Below are 22,435 nucleotides of genomic sequence, written 5' to 3'. Positions count from 1 at the left end.
TAGAAATGTTTAACCTGAAAAAAGGAAGTCTTAGGAGTACGTATTGGAAGGGTTGTCCCCTAGAAAATCTAACGCTAATTCTCTCAATCATTCTGAGCCTCTGTTTCCTCTGCTGTTAAATGAGTACTTGTAGTACCCACTTGATAGGATTACTTTGAAGATTTGAGATAATTTGTGTCCAGCCCTTTGTAGGGTTAGGGTTAAAGCCAAAACCCTATAGAAGAGTCAGTGATTATCATTCTGGGGTGACCTTCACCTCTCCAAATTTTCAAGTTTACTCCTCTGTAAAACAGGGTTAATAAATCTTTGTACTCTTTACCTCACTGGATTGTTGCTTAAGGTTATTTTGTAAACTTTTCTATTCTCTGTAAATGAGTCATTATCAGCCTCATTATAAGGATAAATAAAGAAGCCACGGACCTGCCCTAATGGGTCTTTGGCTCTAGTCGGGAAAATAAAGCACACATTCAACAATAACAACAAAATCCAACTAGAACGTGGAACATAAGAAAGGTATAAACAGGATTCTGTTTGCAATCTGAGAAAAGGAAAAGCTCTTACCAAATGAGTGGGGGAGGACCAATGAGGCTGAACAAAGAGGAAGCAGTTTACATGGTGTTGACAAGTATTGAAAGAATTAAGATAATAAAGGGGAAGTCAAGATAATAAAGGGCAGTCAAGAAAGACATTACTAAGAGTAAATAGATAACAATTTAAGAAATTTAAAAAATGTATGTAAGATGAAACTTCCTGTCACCTGCACCTATTGGAGAGGAGAGAGTTTTCCTGAGTCAAAAAGAGGTAGAAAAGACCTTTCTTCCAGATGCCCTGGGCTATGACAATGTTCCTTAGACATGGTTGATACTGAAAGTCCCTGGGGAAGAAGGGGCCAACATATCCTTTTATGCCTCTATCCCTACCCTTTACTCCATTCATACCAAATACTGTCCATGAATTCTCTGGAATACAGTGTTTGGTGTTGATTAGTCCATTTCCACTAGGGGTGAGACCAAATGGGGAATGTCTAGCTGGGGAATGAGTCAGGAATATAGCATCAGGGTCTGAATTCGATATGTAATCATTTCTCAAAGACTTTGAAAAGGAGCTCTATATTTCACATATGTTTTGGATTATATGTCCTGAGTTCACTTCCAGCTCACATATGAGCTTACATTTCAGATTTACTCTGGCTTACCATTCTGTATTAGCAGCACTAGAACTCAGGGGAGAGAGAGTCTTCATTAGAGAGAACTGATGACAGGTCACCAAGTAGAAGAGTGAGAAAGAGAAAAGGATACAATACAGAGTCTTGGGGTATACCAACAATTAGTAGATATGTTGTGGATAATGGTTCAGCAAAAGATGCTGAGTGGTCAGACAGGTGGGGGGAGAACCAAGAGACAAAAATGTCAAGAAAACCCAAGGAGAAAATCCAGAAAGAGAGAGTAGTCAACAAAATTACACATTGCAGAGAGATTGAGAAAGTCTAATGGAATCATAAGTCCAATGCAAAAAGAACAAGTATTGTGGCAGTATCTTGCTGTCATTGCATTCTAGAAGCTTCCTGAGTTCTTGTTTTATCTGGAAGTGAATGTAGAACTTGGAATTAGGAGACCTATGATTAACTCCTGGCATTGTCAGTTCATAGTTTTGTAATCTTGCACAAGTCATGTGATTTCTTGAAATCTCAGCTTCATAATCTGTTAGAAGGGGGAAAATCATCATACTTATACCACTTGCCTCAGTGGAATGTTGTTAGGAAAGTACTCTACAAACTTGAAGGCGCTATAGAAATGTGAGCTACTGTTATATCTCTGCTGCCAAAGAGGAACGCTGATGGCCATGTTTCTACTCTGATTAGTAGACCGGAAAGTAGATGCATGAATGAAGCATTTCTTAAGTGCTTTCTGTGTGCAGAGTCCTGTACTGAACAAGACAGTCGTTGATCCCAAGGAGCTCTCAATAACAGGGAGAGAGAATACATATGGAGCTCAGCTGCAGGGCACACGGAAAGGCCCAGGGGTCCTTAAGGTACAATACTGATGATAACACATCTTGTCTAGTGCTGTTTCCATTGATAAAATCAGATCAGTTTCCAATGTTGAATCTTTGACAGTGTCAAACTAGTAAGGGCTTATTTCTGGGCCTCAGGTAGCTGTGCCTCTGGAAGAACCTGCAGAGGCAGTTGATGACTTGTGTCTCCACAAGGGTTGCTTCACTGGGTGATGGACCGGTCAGTTTAATCAACAAGCATTTATTAAATGACTTCTATATGACAGACATTGTGCTAGGTGTTGGGATACAAACACAAAGGAACCAGCATTTTATCAGAGGAGACAAAATGTACAAGTCAAAATAAGAAAAATAAACATATACGGAACGAATGTATTGTCATTAAATACAGGCTAGAAGGGACGAGCAAAAAATAAAACAATTGCTCCATTTTCTAATCCTTTTCTCTCAATTTGTCTTTATAGATAATTAAGCTGAAAGCTGAAGCACGTCTAGACCTCCTGAAGCAGATTGGGGTTTCTGTAGACACATGGCTGAAGAGTGCAATGAACCAAGTGATGGAGGAGTTGGAGAATGAACGTTGGGCCAGCCTTCCTGCGGTGGCCAATAATGGCTCCCTGCACTTGGTACTGTTTCTTGTTTCCATTATTGACTGATCTTCCTCTTACTAGCCTCTGTTGTGTGAGGCCCAAACAACTTAATAGGCAGGGTGAGGAGGCAGCTAGGTGGCGCAGTGGATAAAACACTGGCCCTGGATTCAGGAGGACCTGAGTTCAAATTCGGTCTCAGACACTTGACACTAACTAGCTGTGTGACCTTGGGCAAGTCACTTAACCCCCATTGCCCTGCAAAAAAAAAAAATTAGGCAGGGTGAGGGAAAAGAGAAAGAGAGCCTCAGGATAATGAAGAATGATGGATTCAGCTGCCAATTTGACATCGGACAAGTCACTGAGCCTCTGTTTCCCATGGTAAAATGGATAATATTAGCATTGCCTTCCCTCCTCTCTCCTCCGAGAATCTGTTTTATCAAATTTGGAGTGCTATATAAATGCCTAGTAGTACTTCTTGTTTGGCTGTTATACAATTAACAAGATACTTGCCCCCTCTAGCCCTGTAAGGTAGATGATATCAGATATAGTACTAGCATTGTGAACATGGGGAAACTGAAACTAATGGGAGCAAAGTGACCTCCCCATGGCTAGAGACAGACCTCCCATGTGGAAACAGACACATAACCCAGCCCCCTGTCTCGGACCCTGTACTTTCTGATTCTTGTATGATTAATAATTTTAATAACTTCTCTTCCCTACATTTTCTCTCATCTATAAAAAATAATCCTCATGCCACTTTCCTAATAGGATTGTCCAGAGAAAAGTGCTTTGTGATTCATAAAGCTCTGTGAGAATGGGAGCTATAGCTGTTCATCAATAGACAGCTGGTCTAAACAGGACATATTGCACAGGATCCCAAAGCCAAAGTCTCACATCCCACTTTTCACTCAGATTATGTATAACCAGCTCTGCTCACTCCTATGGGAGTTGCTATTCTCTCCTAGAAATGAGTGAGAAATGGAGAATGTTCCATAGGGCTTGGATGGCTGAAGTGCAGACAGTTACACTCAGCCTCATGCGCCTATAGGTGCTTGTGCCAAGGAGCAGAGCCCGCCTGAGGGTGAGGTGAGGCAGAACTCACAAAAGTCTGTGTGGAGTCCTGGCTTCAGCCCTCATGTGTGGGGCTTTGGACAGTGAGGATATTAACACATCAAAGATCTGCTAGGTCATAGCTTGGTGAAATTCACCAACACAAACCATTCAACTCTCTGTAACTTAGTAGATAGTCTTAAAAGTCCCATGTCTCAGAGACATTAAATGACTTGCTCCTGGCCAAACAGCAAGTCAAGTCATTCAAATAAGAGGTGGAATTTGAACTCTGGTTTTCTGATTCCAAGTCCAGCATTCTATTCTTTACCCCCATTTCATTTTTTACCTAGCCTTAAACACTGAATGGGTGTTTGCTCAGGCAAACTGAGACCTGGTAAAGTCCTTATCTTAAAAAGGCCAAGGTCTGCATCCGGCCATTGCCAGTCATCCTGATCTGTATCTTGCCACTGGACTCCAGTGACTCTGGAGAAGAGAATGAGGCTGGTGACCTTGCACAGCCCTTCATTACTTAAATCCAGTTCATTGTAAGTCATGACATCACCTTCCTGAGGTCACAGTTCTCTTTGAGAATGAAGGACAAACAACAACAACACTATACCACCCAGATTCTAATAGCAGACTTTAAGGTTATAAAGCACTTTACGCTCATTATCTCATTTGAACCTTGCAATAGCCCTCGGTGGGAGATATTAAAGGTGTCAAAAATGACATTATAATTGACTCATAGACAACTAATCTTCAGTCAGGATTTGAACCCAGGACTTTGAGTCCATCACTTTGTTACACTATGCTGCTTCTCCTGTGTGTACAAAAATCATTAATACTGATTGACTAATTTGTTTTAAAAAGCACTTTGTTCATCTTAAGACCCTAGAAAAATTTGAGCTTTGCATTTTTCAGAGCACTTTTTTGTATAATATTTCCTTTGGTCCTCATAATACAGATCCCTATGAGGTAACTAGGACAGGTGGGTATTAGGGGAAGCAGTAGTATAATAGTGTAATAAGCATCACTGTAGCTCTGAGTCCAGCTGTGTGACCTGGGGCCTCTCAGAGCCTCTTTTCTTTCTTTCTTTCTTTCTTTTTTTTTTTTTTTTTGGTGGGGCAATGAGAGTTAAGTGACTTGCCCAGGGTCACATAGCTAGTAAGTGTCAAAGTGTCTGAGGCTAGACTTGAATTCAGGTCCTCCTGAATCCAGGGCCAATGCCTCATCCATTGCACCACCTAGCTGCCCCCTGTTTCTTTTCTGAATTCAGGTGGCTCAGGGCAGGTTAGACCAGGTGATCTCCAGGGCCCTTCCAGTGCTGAACTCCAACATGCACCATTTTGATGGATGAGAAACAGAGAAATGACTTGTCCACAATGTCTCAGCTATTAATGATGGGGCTACAGGGCCCTACTTCCTTTTCCCCCCATACCATTCAGTTGTCAGTAGCCCTTACTGGAAAAATCCAGGAGAGATCAAAATTAGAATTCCTGGAAGGTTCGTCATCTTCACAGCTAGTTTGTTTTCCTGCTGGAAGAACATTTGCATGATGAAAGATGAAACTGCCGTGTGGGTGTACATTTGTTGGCCTTGAATGTCTGTGGGAAGATTTTATGTCAGATTTATTTCTAATTCATTATTAGCTATAATGATGTAAGTGGGTGGCTCTTTTTTTTGACTCAGCTCCTACAGACTCGAGTCAGTGGCCAACTTGGCTTGGGAGAAAGAAAGGGTTGTTTTTGTTTTTGTTTTAATCTCTTTCACAGGACCACAGGCTCTGGGCCACGTCGAGCCCTTCCCATCACTGGGGTGTGGCATCTCCTCTTCATTCATGTTGTGTAGTTGTCCCTGGCTGTGGGTTAGAGAGAGTCTGGGGCTTTGCCATGCTTGTGCCTTAGCCCAGCAGCCTAACTTGTGTTTCTCTAGCCCAGGACCTTTACTGGTCAAGACAGTTCAGGGAAAAAACCCAGAACACCATGGGCTATGAAGAAAAGACCCAGGGAAAAAATGTGTATCTATCTCATTGTGCATTTTCCAGGCTGTCATACTGGCCCTTCCTTTTGCCCTTTTCAGGTAGTAATGAGAGCTTTCTGTAGCCCTTAAAAGTTTTCGGAGCACTTCTGTGGCAGCTCTGCCTGACAGGGAGGAGAAATCATATTATTCCCATTTTACGGATGAAGACATTGAAGCGACTTGCCTAGGATCACATGGTTAGTGTTAGAGGCAGGACTCAACCCTGGGTCTTCTAAGTGTAAATTCAGCATCAGCATGATGCTCCTCCTCCTCCTACTGTTCCCATCATGCCTGCCTAGGCTCCTAGAGAATCTTAGCAGTGGAAGAAGGAGGCGCCTCAGAGAGCATCTGGTCCAAGCCCTGTCTGAAGCATGAGTGCCCCTACAGCATCCCTGACGACTGCTCATGAGGGAGCCCGTTCCATTGTGAAATGACCCCAGTGTTCACAAGCTCCAACTGAGTTGTTGCTTTGTAGCGTCATGCATCTGAAGTAAGGTGGGATCTCGTAGACCACCTAGTATAACACCAACATTCACAGTTCAGGAAATTGAGCTCCAGGGAGATTCCATGACTTGCCCAAGGTCTCATAGGTCAGTGCTATGGTGTCAAGTGGAATTTGGCTTCAAAGCTAGTGCTCTTTTCTGCTATATCATATTTTGCCCCCTGAAGACAAAATGACTTACCCAGGCTCTTGCCTGGGTAATAATAGCAGAGCAATAATAGTTAATAGCAGAGTTAGGAAGTTGAGCCCAAATCTTTTGATTTGCTACCACAGGTAGTGAGAATAGCCGATATTTATATAGTACTTCAAGGTTTATGAAGTATTTTCCAAGTACAATCTATCTTCATTGACCTTTACAATAGCCCTGTGAGATAGGGCATTCGGTTTATCAGTGCCCCCATTTTACAGATCAAGAAACTAAGGCTCCGAGAAATTAAATGATTTGCCTAGTATCATACAGCTAGTATCAGAGGCAAGATTTGAACTCTGGTCTTCCTTCCTCTAAGACCAGTACTCTTCTTCATGACAACCTTTTAGATAATAGTAGGCAGTGATGATACCTTCTAAGTGTTCTGAAAAGTTTAACTTTTTTGTTAGATTTTGTAAGATTTTTGTTAGATTCATATGACTTCCCTGACAAGACTCTAATAAGCTGACAATAGTAATTATAAGTATTTTCACAGTAACAAATCTTAAACTCTTTCTAATTCTATGGGAATCCAAGTTTCAGTGAAGACTAGAAAAATTGCTCTAGACTTAAAAGCTGATATACTATGGACATGTCTCACGTACAGGAAAATGGTATTAGGCTGACTCCATAGGTAAGCTCTTTGATTTGCTTTTCTAGCTAGTGGGGATAGATTTTCACTTACAACAAACCCTTTGTTTGTAATTCTTCCTCAGGGCCAACAATATACCTTCGTAAGACCACCAACAGAAATTAAATGCATTTGTGAATAATAGCTAACATTTCCAGAGCACCATGTGCCAAACACTGTGCTAAGCACTCTACAGTTATTTCATTTGATTCTCATGACACTGGGAGTTCATTGTTATCACTACCCCCATTTTACAGATGAGGCAGGCAGGTTAGATGACCTGCCTAGTGTCACACAGCTAATTAAGTATGCCTAAGAATGGATTTTAACCCGGGTCTTTCTGACTCCAGGCCCGGTGTTCTGGGCAGCATCCACTGCACCATCTAACTGCCTACTTTCTAACATTGAAACCACATAAAGATAATTCGTTTCCACCCTGATCAAACCTGTGTTCTTGGCTATGTAAGTACCAGCCTGTAAGCCAGAGTTTTTTATCCTTTGAAAAGTGATACGACACAGTGACAACTCCTGTCCTGCCACCCAGAGGTTGGGGAAGCTGGTTGTGATGATCCAGCTCTTGTCACCTTACCTGAAAAGACCACATTGGAAATATGCCATACAGTTCTAGGTACTTCATTTTAGGAAGGATATTGACAAGCTGGAATACTTTAGAAGAAAATGACCTAGATAGTGAGGGATCTGGAGACCAAGCCGGACGACAACTGACCTAAGAAACTGAAGATATTCTGATGGATAAAGAAAAGATGAGCTGAAAAGCATCCGTCTTTAAATATTTGGGGAAGAGAGGGCAGAATTTGACAGATTTCAGTCATTTTAACTAAGATTTCCTATGTTGACAGTAGTCACAGGTAGACAGATTTAGGTTCAATGTTAATGAAAAACTTCCTCACAATGAGAACTGCCTGAAAAAGGACTGGACTTACTCGGAAAGTAGTGGATTTCCTATCACCTCTGGTTCGACTCAGATAGATTGTAGGACTATAAATTTAGAGCTGTAAGGGATACTCTGAAGGATGAGCACTACTCAGGGATGCTTTAAAGGAACATTACAAGTTGGATCAGACAACCTCCATGGTCCCTTCCAACTTTGATTCTCTGATTCTGAGCCAATCAGGTTAAAAAATGTTTCCTAGTTTCCTAAGCACATTTACTTGGATTTGATGGCAGCATCTGGCCTACAGGCCAATTAAGATCAGGCCTGTGCCCTAGATTGCTCTCCCCTCACAGTATGATTGATCAGACTGGGCACAGTCTATCATCATAACCAGCCACTCTGCTGGTTTGGGTGGGTCTGGATGGGGTCTTACCTGGGCATTTCCTCAAGTGCTTTCAATCACTTTTTCCCTTGCTTGGTTGCCACACCCTCAAATTATTTTACACAAGCCAAAAGCTTCTCATCACTTTGCCCTTTTGAAGTCTGACACACAGCGATTGGCCCAGTATCATGATAAATGCCGATCCTTGAGCAAATTAGCAGGTTGTGAAATGCAGGAGGTTTTAAAATCTTATTTCCATTTCCCTGTATGTCCTCAGTGTGATATGGTTCAAATTCATTTGTTTTCACACTGATGTAAATATACCTTTCCACCTTCACATTCCACATGGTCCTCATCTTAAAATGTCTGAGGACTCTGCTTTTCCTGTAATGGAATGACTCCCATCCACCAGATATACCCCATTATCTCCTGCTTCTGTCCATTTTCTTACACAGCTCTTCCCCTCTGCTTCTCATGGCAAACCATTACTAATCTTAGGAGCTCCACCTCTTTTAAGAAACCTGGAGGGGCAACTAGGTGGCGCAGTGGAGGGGCAGCTAGGTGGCACAGTGGATAGAGCACCGGCCCTGGAGTCAGGAGTACCTGAGTTCAAATCCGGCCTCAGACACTTAACGCTTACTAGCTGTGTGACCCTGGGCAAGTCACTTAACCCCAGTTGCCTCACTTTAAAAAAAAAAAAGAAATCTGATGGGGCAGCTAGGTGACACAGTAGATAAAGCACCAGCCCTGGATTCAGGAGGACCTGAGTTAAAATCCTGCCTCAGACACATGACACTGAACTAGCTGTGTGATCCCAGGCAAGTCACAACCCTCATTGTTCCGCAAAAAACAAACAAACAAACAAACCTGGAGACCTAAATTCAGATCAAACCTCAGACACTTAATAGCTGTATGATCCTGGGCAAGTCATTTTCTCTCAGTCTCTGTTTCTTTGTCTATAAAATGAGGATAAGAATAGCCCCTACCTCCCAGGGCTGTTATGAGAATCAAATGAGATAATGTTTGTACACTCTATAAATGCTCATTATTATTTCTCAAGGGTCTGTAGTATAAGTATTATTCCTGCCTTACTGATGATAAATCTGAGACTCAGAGAGGGGAAATGATCAGGTCCTCAATCTGTGTGACCCTGCTCAAGTCACTCTCTGAACCTCAATCTCCTAGCTTGTAAAAGGGTTGTGAGGAAAATTCTATAAAATTTCTAACTGTTCTAAAAATAGGAATCATAATTTCTTTGTCATTCTCCCATTGCTGAGGACACAACCCTACAATACCATAGTAGGCATTTGATGTTTGCCAAACTATGTTGAATTGATAGGAACCTTTTGACAGGCCAAGTGAGGAGAACCAAGAACAACTATTTGGGGACAGATATCATTTGGCAGGTGATTAATAAGAACTCGCCATCACCCTATTTGCAGCCAGCTCCATCCCTCCCATCAGACGCATTTTCCTAGTATTCTGCCAAAGCTGAAAATGTCATCTATGGAAGGAACCCTCTCCTGCACCTCACCCCTTCTGTGCTTGCACCTTCACAGCTCTTCCTACATTTTAAGGGCTGATCAAACCCTTCCTTCCCAGACCTCCCACTGCCCTTTGTACCACTCCAGTACACTTGTCTTATAGCATTCTCTGTTTCGTTCTCTTTTTTCGTGTATTGCCCCACTACTTCTCTGTGCTACGAGGGCAAGGAACGTACTTTATATAAGCTTTGTATGGACCTCAGCTGAGCAGGCCCCTTGTGGAATCTGAATTTGCCTAGAACAAGAAGCTCTGGGTGACTTCAACCTGAAGGGAAGCGTGTCGGCCCAGGGTAGCCTGATGCTGGCCTGTTACTCTTCTTGCAGACAGAACGAGAAGGGTCTCCTCGTGCTGACAGTCAGCTGGCTCAGGAGCTTGTGGAAGAAACATACAGTTTGGGGACCAAATTATTTGTTCCATTGTAGATGCCAACAAAAGCTTCAGTCACCAAGTTAGAATTTAGTGCCATCTGGAAAATGTGGTTAAGACCACAGTTATGTATTAACAGCATAATTGGGAAATGTTTACACAGCCCAGGAGAAGATAATTATTTTTAAAATACGATACAGTCTGTTTACTTATGAAATGGTAAAGGAACATGGACATTGACTCATGACTCTCAGTACTACAGAGGTCATTCCACAAGCATTTATTAACCAATGCCCTTGGCTTAGCACAGAAGAAGAGATGACGAAGGAGACAAGGTCCCCCCCCAAAAAGGAATTCACGTTCCAGTAGGAGGCAATAGAGACAGCACCCTCTGCATTTTTTGTACTGCAATGCACAGTGCACAAGCCCTGGGACCCAGGTGGTGAGACAGTTTTAGGAAGAAGAAGGTAGAGCTAGACCTGGGGACCAGGGAAGACTTCCTGTAGGAGGCAGGAATGCTGGCAAGAGGGAGGTAGCACACTACTGTGGAAGAAGGGCTGCACTGTGCATGGAACCAGAGGCCCAACTCCCACACTTCCCAGCTATGTGACCATGTGCTCATTGCTTTACCTCCAAGCCTTGGTTTCCTCTTTTGTATAGTAGAAGTCAAAATTCTTGCCCTCCCAACATCACAAGATCATTGTAAGGAAGTTGCTTAGTAGGCAGTAAAGCACTGTAGAAATGGGAATTAGTCATCCAGCCAGGGTCTGGGGTAAAGGTGTCAAGCTCATTCTACAAGGAGCTCCTGAGTGAGTTCGACACCCCTGATAGAGGGACGTCTACGTGAGCAAACTCTTTACCAATGCACGTCAGCCATTTCTCTGCAATTTACAGTCTTAGAAAGGGGCCTCCAAGACTAAGGGGCTTGTCCCAGTTAACCCAGCCAGTATGTATCATAGGGACAACTTGAACCTAGGTGTTCCTGGACCCACGATTGACTCTCTTCACTAAGCCACACTGCCTCTTATTCATTATTAATGATCAATAGACTCATTGTTGGGAGAGGGCCATTCATGTTCCTGACTACAAGGAGCACAGCCTGAAGCTCAGAGAGAGCTTCCAGAGGGGGCCCAGGCCTCTTTGCACACCATCCACCGGGATTTTAAGCTAGCACTTACAGACACTTCATGTGGGTTGGCAAAGGAGATGGCATCACTGATTCAACTCCTCTAGTGACTGTGTTCAAAGGAAACAAAAGACCATCTCAGATGACTGTGTCCTTATCATTAATCGTGACACTGGTGAATATGTATTGGAAAACTCAGCAGCAGCATTCAGGTTAAGAAAAGAAAAGCAGCCAGATCCAGGCTTGAATGTAACAGTGCCCTGCTCGAGCACCACCCCTTCTGTACCGTTTAGAGCCCCAGTGACCACAAACCTCCCCTGTGAAGGATAACCTTTCACCTGATCCTCAGCTAGATGACATTAAGAGAGAGCTGAGAGCAGAGGTTGAAAAAATAATTGAGCCCATAGGGAGTAGCAGTGGGAGCAGTTGGTCAGATTCCAAGAGCTCCTCGGGCAGTGATGATGAAGACGGCCCCAGCAGCTAAGGGGAAGAGCCCCCCCCCCCCCGCACCCCTTGGGGCCTCGCCCTCAAACTCCTCACTGGCAGTTCAGTCACAGAAACCCTGTGGCCAGGACACCAACTGACCCCTGGGAAATCAGCTTAGAGAAATGGCTTAGAATTGAGTGACATTGATCACTAGCCCTATAGCTTCCTGTACCTCCTCTCTTTGGTAGGAGGGACTAGCAGAGAGCCCATGAGAGTGCTTGGGGAATTAGTGATCACTGAGGAGTTTAAGGATAGATCCCAGTCCGTATGACAGATCCCAGCGCACAAGAAGTGTACTTGTATATACGTTGTGAATAATCTGTTTAAAATGTTTTACCTAAGTCTGTAGAGTAGATAACTGAGACGATTTTGTTGTTGTTTGGGTTAATGTTGTAGATGAAAAACCTGAACAGTTGGAGGCCTGGCCTTGGTTAGTCAAAGGTTGAGTGATATGCATCCTTGGCAGTCTGTAACTTGGACATGTCATCTTCGTTGCCGAAGCAAGTTTTTTAGCCTTTGGCCAGAAGAACGCCCCCCTTCCTCCAAAGTACGTTAAAGCCTCTTCAAATCATTGACCGTACGGAAATGAAGGCTGTAGCCTTCCTTGCCTAATTAGACCCGACAGGCCAGTGGAGACAGACTTGGGCACAGACTTTCAGAGGCAGAATGAACATTGTCTGTGATCTAATCCAAGCCTCTCATTTTCTAAAGGAGAGACGGCCTAGAGAGACAGAAACATACAAGTCAGAAACAGAGATGAGAGTCAAACCCAAGGCTATAGCAGCACTTTCTCTATGGGGCCATAAGACCCCCCCCCTTATATTTAATTAACCAGATATTTATTGAACACCTACAGTAGGCAGAGCTTACATATCTGCATACAGAGAGCAATCAGATAGAGTACCTAGACTGGGAAAGTCATAACCACCAGTCTACTTCTAGTTTGATTCTGAGCCAGTAAAAGCTGGCTATGTACAGAACAGAAGAAACCCCTATGAAGTTGGAAGTTTGAGTTGATGAGGGAAACCCATGAGCACATGTTCCATCTTTCATTGGACATAATTGAGTCAGTGAACTTTAAAAGGAATGGGTTGGAGAGGCAGCTAGGTAGCACAGTGGATAAAGCACTGGCCCTGGGTTCAGGAAGATCTGAGTTCAAATCCATCCTCAGACACTTGACATTTACTAGCTGTGTGACCCTGGACAAGTCACTTAACCCCAATTGCCTCACCCTCCCCCTACAAAAGAAGGAATGGGTTGGGGTTTTTAAAAAATAGGAATGGATGTGAGTAGTAGGGGTTAGAGGAGAAAACTACAGAATCTATGGACTAGAAGTGAGTTTTGTAAAAGAATTGGAAGCATCAGATTCGAGTGCCATAACTCCTTGATTTGGGAATTTCCCCCCCATGCTTTTCTACAACTATATTTAAACCACAAGTTGTATTTTTATATAGCGGGAAGCAAGACAAAATATGCTCCCTTATATGCAGATCTGCAAAATGCTTAAAATACTGACAAAATGAAAGAGTTGTTCTAGGACAGCAAAGCTGAGTTACAATTAAGGATACTTTATTTAAGTGTATGTGCAGTAGGTCTCCATACAGTCTAAATGAACATCCTATTGCATATAATTAGAATACAAATTACTTAACACAAGAAAATTCTTTTGCTTATGTTTGCTGGGCATATAGATTTTATTTTATTGATTGATTTATTTTTGCGGGGCAATGAGGGTTAAGTGACTTGCCCAGGGTCACACAGCTAGTAAGTGTCAAGTGTCTGAGGCCAGATTTGAACTCAGGTCCTCCTGAATCCAGGGCCAGTGCTTTATCTACTGCACCACCTAGCTGCCCCGGGCATATAGGTTTTAAATTAATTTCTGACCTATTGCCTCCCTGACTCATAACTCCTTTTCACCCCCACCTGTCAGCTCTTCAACCCCAGTTCTGAAGTAGAAGGAGAATTTGAATCTGGGCATGGGATAGAAACATGCAAGGATAGCTCAAAGAAATAAAATTAAGTGGACCTATGGTTAGAAGGCAGGAGATGGGGGCAGAGAAGGGGAACTCTGCTTTCTCTTTATGAATTGTCCAAAGAAAGCTAGAGTTCAAGTAAGGGGGAATAGCCCTCATTGCCTTGTAATGCTTAAATACTTTTTGGTTCTTATCCAAATTTCAGCCTTTTAGGTTGAAGTTAATGGAGTATAAGAATTTATCTATAATGAAGTGATAATTTATTTATAATCTGTTGTTAGTATTGACATTAGAAATGGACAATACCATTATCAGTTTATATTGTTGCTGGAAATAAGGAATATTTAAATATTTCACTGCTATTATTGGCTTGCCCAGTTCTTTAAGCCAGATTTCAGTCATTTGAACTAAGATTTCCTGTGTAAATAAAAACAAATGCTAAAGGAGGCAGGCAGGACCTTGGTTCTAAGTCAAGCTGTTCATTTTCTAATTGTCAAAAGGGACTGTGTAAACACATTATTTCCACATAGCGCTACAGTTAGGTATTCAGATGTAGTATACTGGTAGGGGAAATGTAGAGGGTAGGACATTCCAAGAACATGCATACTTTGGATGACAGCTTGAACTTAGAAGCCTATGGATATCTTCATTTTTTTTTACACTTTGAAGCACCTAACAGGATTTTTCAAATTCTCTTTTATTTGTTATTTGTCTCCTACACTTTTGTGTTTGTTTAGAGGCTGCTGGTCATGGTGGATAGTCAAAAATTTCAGAACTCTATCTTTTGGAAATGCTTGTTATACAGTGCTTACATTTTATATCTAAAATAAGGTTTGGATATTAACAAACAAGAGATTGGGGGGGTGGTCAGTGAGGGTTAGGTGACTTGCCCAGGTTCACACAGCTAGTAAGTGTCAAGTGTCTGAGGCCAGATTTGAACTCAGGTCCTCCTGAATCCAGAGCTGGTGCTTTATCCACTGCGCCACCTAGCTGCCCCTAAACTCAAGAGATTTTTAGCTGAAATCAAGACTACTTATTAATACTTTGTCATTTGTCAGTAACAGTTTCATGTTTTCTGTGTTTAGTGTTTATATTTGCTTGTCTCTGGTGGTAGGAAAACTTAAGACTCTAGAATCCCTTTTTCCCCGATAACAGATAACAGATTCAGTAGGATTTGTGTATGTATATATTATTTTGAAAGAAATATTCTCATGTGGATGTATATTAGGTTATTGTAAAAATGGAATTATTCCAATGTGGTATGGTAAATGGCATTTTGGATACTCAGGTATAGGTTGAAGTAAAAGACCAATAGAATAATGATCACCATTTCCCCATCATCACTTTTGTCCCAAGTTAACTTAAAGATGTCTGGCTATGTGATTACAATTTTTTAAATCTTGTGCCTAGCATCTATTTTCATAGCTCTTTTGCCATCAGGCAGAAATATACATGTTTATATTTATATAAAATATTTGCAGTGTACATTTTTATAGCTCACTCCTTTTTCAAAATTGCTACATTTAAAAAGAAATGAGGGTGGGGGCAGCTAGATGGTGCAGTGGATAGAGCACCGGTCCTGGAGTCAGGAGGACCTGAGTTCAAATCCAGCCCCAGACACTTAACACTTACTAGCTGTGTGACCCTAGGCAAGTCACTTAACCCCAATTGCCTCACTAAAAAAAAAAAAGAAATGAGGGGCAGCTAGGTGGCGCAGTGGATAAAGCACCGACCCTGGATTCAGGAGTACCTGAGTTCAAATCCGGCCTCAGACACTTGACACTTACTAGCTGTGTGACCCTGGGCAAGTCACTTAACCCTCATTGCCCCACTTAAAAACAACAACAACAACAACAACAAAAAGAAATGAAAGTCAGCAATCCTTAATACATATACATATATTCATATATAATTATTGACAATTATTATTGGACCTTGAATGGTAGGGAGGTTTTGAGCAATTTGGGGAGAAAGTGTTCCAGGAAGAGGGCACAGTGGGAACAAAGACACAGACTGTTGTGAATGAATGCAGTTGTGTATAGTATGCAGTATTGGAGGGTGAGAGAGGAAAGGAGCCTCGTTACTGTATTTTTCCTGGAAGACATTTAAATGTATAATGAATGAGTGACCCAAACCAGAGCTTGTATGCTTTTTTAATCATAATCCCCTATAAATAAGCCATCATAGATAATATTGATGTAGTCCTTCATGGTTACAACATTTTCACATACTTCACATTTGATGCAGATAATTATCTCCATTTTATAAATAAAGGAAACTGAGACTCAGTGAGGTCCTGACTTGTTGGATATACAGTAGAGGGGCTTCCTAATCAGGAATGGGTTAGAGGAGATGACCAGAGATTGAAGTGAAATTTAAAAACCTGGGTTTGAGCAACTTGTATCTCCTGGGTGAATGACTCCCCATGTTTCTCAAGGTTCTCATCCATCAGGTAGAAGGTTTGGACTAGATTCTCCTTTTGTTCGTTCCTTTGCAGCTCTAAATTCTTTGATTCTGCGGACCTCTGAGTCCAGAATTTCTGGCTCCAGGTCCAGGATACTTTGCATGATGCCAGAGTGCTTTCCAAGTAAATACATATGTGAGTCTGGGGATTTCCCCATAACCCCTTTCCCATCACAACTTGAAGTCGTATATAGCCTGGCTCTCAGCTGTATTTAGGGGAGGGTTACAAATCTGGAGCTGAGCCAACCCCCCAACAATGACTGTCATTTTATAAAGAGAGGTGAACATGACCTAGATACAAATTCTTGGTGTTAAATTTATTGTGAAGAGCAGTTCTGATGATTTGGAAAGAGGCTGGATGCATTTAATGCCTCAGTCACTAGCTTTATTCTCTTCCATGTCAATAGTCCCCAAGAGTCTTTGCTGTCTAATTGGATGGGGTTTTAACTCTTCACTGATCTTTGGCCTACAGAATAAAATATTGACTCCTTAACCTACCATTCAAGAAGCACATCTAGCTTCATCTCACAGTGATTTTCTTTCATTCTAGCCAAACTAAACTATTCATTGTTCACCCATCTCGTTCTCTTTTCTTCTCCCTCCAAGTGAGTTGTCCCCCATTTCTCAATGCACTCCCTCCTCATCTCTTCCTGCCAAAATCTCTTCCTTTAGGGTCCAGATCATGTGCATGTCAACCATGCAGCCTCCCTTGCCCCGCCCCCCCCCCCAGCATACTTTTGTCTGGGTCATGTTCGGTGTTCCTGTAACCTTCCACCTTGAATCAGACTTACTTGTGTCCATGCTTTGGAACCCTAGGATTTAAAGCTGGAAGGGGTCATCTGGTCCAACCTAATCTTACAAATGAGAATACTGAGACCCAGCAAGAGAACATCTTCTGCACAAGTCACGTGTTTATTGATGAAACTGATTTATTGATTTGAACCCATACCTTCTGACCAAGCCCCATGCCCTTCCAGCATCTCCTCTAAGCCTCCTGACTTCTGAGTTTCTTGAGACCGGGGTCTGTGTCATGTAGCCCAGAGCAACCAGAGGGCCCATAAAAAGTAGGTACTTAATAAATGTTCACTGTAATTCAGATAATCGCTCCCAAGGGGCAGCAAGCAAGACCAGAATGGTCCAGGTTTAAAAGGGCTTAGGAAATGGGGCAGCTAGGTAGTACAGTGGATAGAGCACCGGCTCTGGAGTCAGGAGGACCTGAGTTCAAATCCGGCCTCAGACACTTAATATTTACTAGCTGTGTGACCCCGGGCAAGTCACTTAACCCCAATTGCCTCACCCCCCAAAAAAGAGGGGGGGGCTTAGGAAAGAAATGTTCCTCCCCCTCTGGGTGCCAGACAGAGAGCAGCCACCGGGCCGCCAATGGAGCCCTTTCAACAGCAGCAGCACCTGAGTGAGAGAACCTCTCTCCCAAGCTTCTCCTTTCACAGATGAGGAAGCTTGCACCAGCTCCTATTTGTTATAATTTACAGTAGGCACCAAACGTGCAGCTAGCAGAGCTCCCGAGTACAACTTGAGCCAGAGGAAAATGTCATTGGGAAACGGTTAACAAAATGAAGTCATTTGTAGTGAGCTCTTGTCTGGTCAAACTGATGAAGAAGTACAAATATTTACCTCCATTCTGCAGGTGAGCAAGGCTCGCTAGTCTGCAACTAATAAGTTCATGTTCAAAATCCAGGGACAGTTTTGGCAGCAATAAAATCTTAGCTCTGGAAGACTTCAGTGTCATCACTTCCAACTCTTGTCTGAAGCATGAATCCCCTCCACTTGCTTCCCAAGCAGTTATGCAGATTCTGTTTGAAACCCTCCAGGACAGAGAAATATGTTTATCCTAACTTGGGATCTAGTCACCCAGTGTGCACTCACTTTTTGTGGTAAAGTAAGAGTCAGGATTCGAACACAGGTCTTCTGACTCCTAACATTCTCTGCACAACACCAAGCTGCCTGCCTCTATTCGCTTTCTTCCCCTTATCTTTTGTTTTCATACAATAGTCCAGAGTCATTAATTATTTCTAGGCCTTTTCAAGTGCTGTGTGGCTGGCTGACATTGGGATTCTCACGACTCCCTGATGTTTTCCCATCATCACCATCATTCATTAACTTGAAGGGAGGGCGACACCAGGCTAGTGTTCCCTCTGACTGCAACTTTGTTCTAGTCAACTGTGAAATGAGCGAGTAGTGGAAGAGAGACTCAGCAGGTGCGCGCGCCACCCCTTGGAATGACAATTACCAGATCCCTTTCCTACTTTGCTGCCCATTGGTGATAAAAGTGCCCCAGACCTGTTATCTGTGTGAATGGGAGACAATCACAGGGGCTGTCCCCCAGCCACCCTGTGGGACGGATGAGCAGCATGGTGGGAAGAAGAAGCTCAGAGTGAGTTTGAAGGAGCTGAGCTCCCATCTTACTTCATCCATCCTCCCTGCAGGGCTTTCTGTGCCCATGGGCAAAGCCCTTCTCTTCTCTGAAGCTCATTTCCTTCCTTTGTCCAATAAGCTTGAGGACGTTTTTGTACCAGCTACTTCTCAGAGCTATTGTGAAGAATGTTTTGTAAACCTGAAAGCTCTATTTAAAAACCCCAGAAGATAATACTATTAGTCCCCAAGGGCTCAGAGAACATGATAATGTTATAGTAGCTGTCAAGAAACATGGTTTTAGCTGCAGGAAAGGCATGAGAGCCAGCACCCTTGAAGAGAAAGTTCTGCTTCATAGGGTCAGAGAGAGAGCACAAGAAAGTGATTTGTAGAACTTCACATGTGAAAAGCAGCCAGATTAGGCAAAGTCCCCTCCCACGGGGACGAGGAGAACAAGGAGGAGGGGGAAAGAAGAGATGAACCCAGCATGCAGCACCTTGGGAGATTGGAAGAAGAGTTTTCCTGAGTGGGAGCTCATATGTATGTACACACCCCAGCCCCCCACCCCAAGTTCCTGCTGCTGCCACTGTGCCCTGGACATCCTTTCTACAAGAAGCAGAAAATTTCCTCTGACCAGGCAGATGATAACCAGAAAAGAGATAAGCCATGTTTCATACCAGAAATGAAATGTTGTCGCCAAAATGAAATGTTCTCCCTGGTGGGATCGAGGCCCCAGGCCAGAGGACAATGCAGACGAGGGAAAATTCCACAGATATTTTTGGAAACAAGCATTTTTTTCAGCCTGCCAACATCAGCTTTCACTTGGTTTCATGAAAGGGCTCGATGGAGTCTTCATTGTCATCTCCACTGACAATCATTCATATAACATGTGCTGGGCAACCCAAGGAATGTGGGATAGCACAGAGGAGAGGCATGTAGTTTTAATTACTTTTCAGGGTTGGGTTCCACATAAATCCTGTGTGACAATGTGGCTTTGGAGCCCCAAGACAACTCATGGAACGGAATCCCAGAATGCTGTTACTGGAGGAGGCTGCTTGGAAAATAGAATGCCCAAGGAGGGCAGGACCATCTAAGTCTGGCAGTTTTACAAAGAAGGAAACTGAGCCCCAACATGGCTTATAAGTGGAAGATCCATGACTCGAATCCACTTCCTCTCTCTACAAGTCACCGTGTTGCCTCAGTTACTTCCCTAGTGCATTGAGGTTTGCAAAATATTTTCCTCACTACAACCATGTGAGGTAAGTCATGCAAGCATGATTATCTTCACTTCAGGAAGAGGAAGCTCAGGTCAGGCTCAGGGTGACTTACTTGCCAGTTCACAAAATGAGGAGTTGGCACAACCAGGACTTGAGTCAGGTGTTCTGATTTCAAAAGTTCTGTACTACATCATGCTCTCTCTTATTCATCTCTGTTAAATGGTGCAGTTCTTCATTGAAAAGAAATGGATAGGGGGCAGCTAGGTGGTGCAGTGGATAAAGCACCGGCCCTGGATTCAGGAGGACCTGAGTTCAAATCTGGCCTCAGACACTTGACACTTAGTAGCTATGTGACCCTGGGCAAGTTACTAAACCCTCATTGCCCCTCAAAAAAAAAAAGAAAGAAAGAAAGAAAAAAGAAAAGAAATTGATAGAATCATAGAACTGAGACTATAGAACTCTGGGTTTTAATGTAAGGACCAATCTAGAAATACTTAATAGTACCACTGATGCACATATAATGCCAGTTCCTTGCCCTCTTTGAGCTCACAGACTAATGGAGTAGATAGGACCATGTACATAAATATCTATGATGCATGTAAGAATGGAAAAATTAAGAAAAATTCTGCACAATATGAAGGTTTCCACTAAGGGTTCACAGAACGCTTCTTGCAAGAGATGACATTGGAACTAGGCCTTGAAGGATAGGAAGGATTGCAGCAAATTACAATGAGGGCAACAGGCTATTCCAAGTAAAGGATGCAGCGGCTTCCTCAGTTAAGACAGAAAAGCAGAAAGCGGGGGTAGGGGTGAGCTCCGGGATTGGGAAGTCACACATTCAGGCAAAACATTGGAGGATATGAAGTAGGTTTCTTTTCTGAATAGATTGCTTGGATTCGGAACAGGTCAGGCTAACCCAAAGGGAAAATCAGTTAAAGTGGATGGACTTAGGGGCAGCTAGGTGGCGCAGTAGATAGAGCACTGGCCCTGGAGTCAGGAGTACCTGAGTTCAAATCCGGCCTCAGACACTTAATACTTACTAGCTGTGTGACCCTGGGCAAGTCACTTAACCCCAGTTGCCTCACTAAAAAAAAAAAACCAAAAAAACAACAACACATTATTTAAAGTGGATGGACTTCCCATTTGTTTTTTGTTTTTGTTTATTTTGGGTTTTGTTTTTTTTTTTGTTTTGTTTTGGTGAGGCAATTGGGGTTAAGTGACTTGCCCAGGGTCACACAGCTAGTAAGTGTTAAGTGTCTGAGGCCAGATTTGAACTCAGGTCCTCCTGACTCCAGGGCCGGTGCTCTATCCACTGCGCCACCTAGCTGCCCCTGCCCATTCGTTTTTATCATTGATGATCCTTTAGGGATCATTAGTTTTGTGGAGAACTCACATATTCCTTGGAAAGATGATGTCCTTGTGACACATTGGCACTCAAGATAGAAGAGCCTGAAGAGAAATCCAATGACCCTGTGGAAGATCGGAAGATGACCGTGTCACAGTCCAACACAAAGGTCCCCTAGTGCAGCACTCCTGCCCCATTCTTAGTTGTGAGAACTGAGGCGGACACTAGCCTGATGAGGTAAAGTCAGGAGGTGCAGGGGAGCCCTTGGGCACCAGCATCACCCTCATGGATGGACATGATTGGGCTATCTTGCAATGTGAGAATCCCAGAACCGAAGTTTGACCTGAGGTGAGGATGGGTGCTGGGCAGGGAATGGGGATGTTGTATAGGGGCACTGCTGGAAGACACCTGTGATTTAGTAACCAGGAACTCCTGCACGCTGGACAACAGTACCAACCTGGACTGAACAGAGAAGCTGCAAAGTTAGATGATAGAGGGTAAAATGAATGTTCACTTCATTCTGGAGGACCCAGCAAGAGACAAGTCCTTACATAATGTTGATTCTCCAGAAGATGACCCAGATATGAATGCAAAGTTCTAGAAGGGCCTGTTGATTGGGAACTGAAGGTCAGTGACATGAAGATGGAAGACCCAGGGTCTGGCCACAACAGGAGCAGTGGCAACATGAGCAAGTCCAAGCCCAGAGGTGCCTGGCTATTTGTTGATATTGTAATAGTTCTATGGAATTGTTGTTTGTCCTTCGTTGACAAAGAAGACCGTGACAGATGTCATGACTTGCACTAAATTAGATTTAAGTGACGCAGTCACTCTCTCCTCCAGAGCCCTCTGGGTCCAGTGACAAGATATACATCAGGATGGCTGGAGATGGCCCTGGATGCAGCAAGAGACCTTGGCCTTTTAAGCTAAGGCCTTTTACAGTTTTGCTGAGGACATGCTCCCTCAGTCATTAAGGCTAGGTAATAAATGAGAGGAAAAAAGCCCTTACCTACTCCCCCCCGAAAAAAGGGGGGAGGCTGAGAGAAAGACCCTCAGGATCTCTAACCTATTTAGGCCCACCCTGAGCCAGCTAGAGGCCAAACATTGGCAAAATGAGGCCTGGCCTGGGACCTGTTGTTGGCCAATCAGTAAGGGCCTGAGTTATTTAGGTTGAAGGAGTGCTCCTTAGAAGACATCTTGTGAGATTTAATGCAGACAAATTTATCTTTCTTTCTGCAGAGCTACTGCAGATAAGGATATGATTTTCTATATGGAAAA

General features: G+C 43.2%; 1 protein-coding gene and 1 pseudogene across 5 annotated transcripts in view; both read left to right on the top strand.

Moving 5' to 3' along the window:
- The window catches only part of FCHSD2 (FCH and double SH3 domains 2), a 354,314-nt gene that overhangs the window by 310,380 nt on the left and 21,499 nt on the right, over positions 1-22,435 (top strand). For all 5 annotated transcript variants that reach the window (XM_043992382.1, XM_043992381.1, XM_043992379.1 and 2 more), the window contains one exon: positions 2,478-2,639. In XM_043992382.1, coding sequence (XP_043848317.1) covers positions 2,478-2,639 — 162 coding nt within the window. The remainder of the gene's footprint in view (positions 1-2,477; positions 2,640-22,435) is intronic.
- Positions 5,054-11,910, top strand: LOC122746180 (annotated as a pseudogene).

The sequence above is a fragment of the Dromiciops gliroides genome, chromosome 3 (assembly GCF_019393635.1).
Source record: "Dromiciops gliroides isolate mDroGli1 chromosome 3, mDroGli1.pri, whole genome shotgun sequence".
Lineage (NCBI taxonomy): Eukaryota > Metazoa > Chordata > Mammalia > Microbiotheria > Microbiotheriidae > Dromiciops > Dromiciops gliroides.
This window is presented reverse-complemented; position numbering and strand designations above follow the sequence as displayed.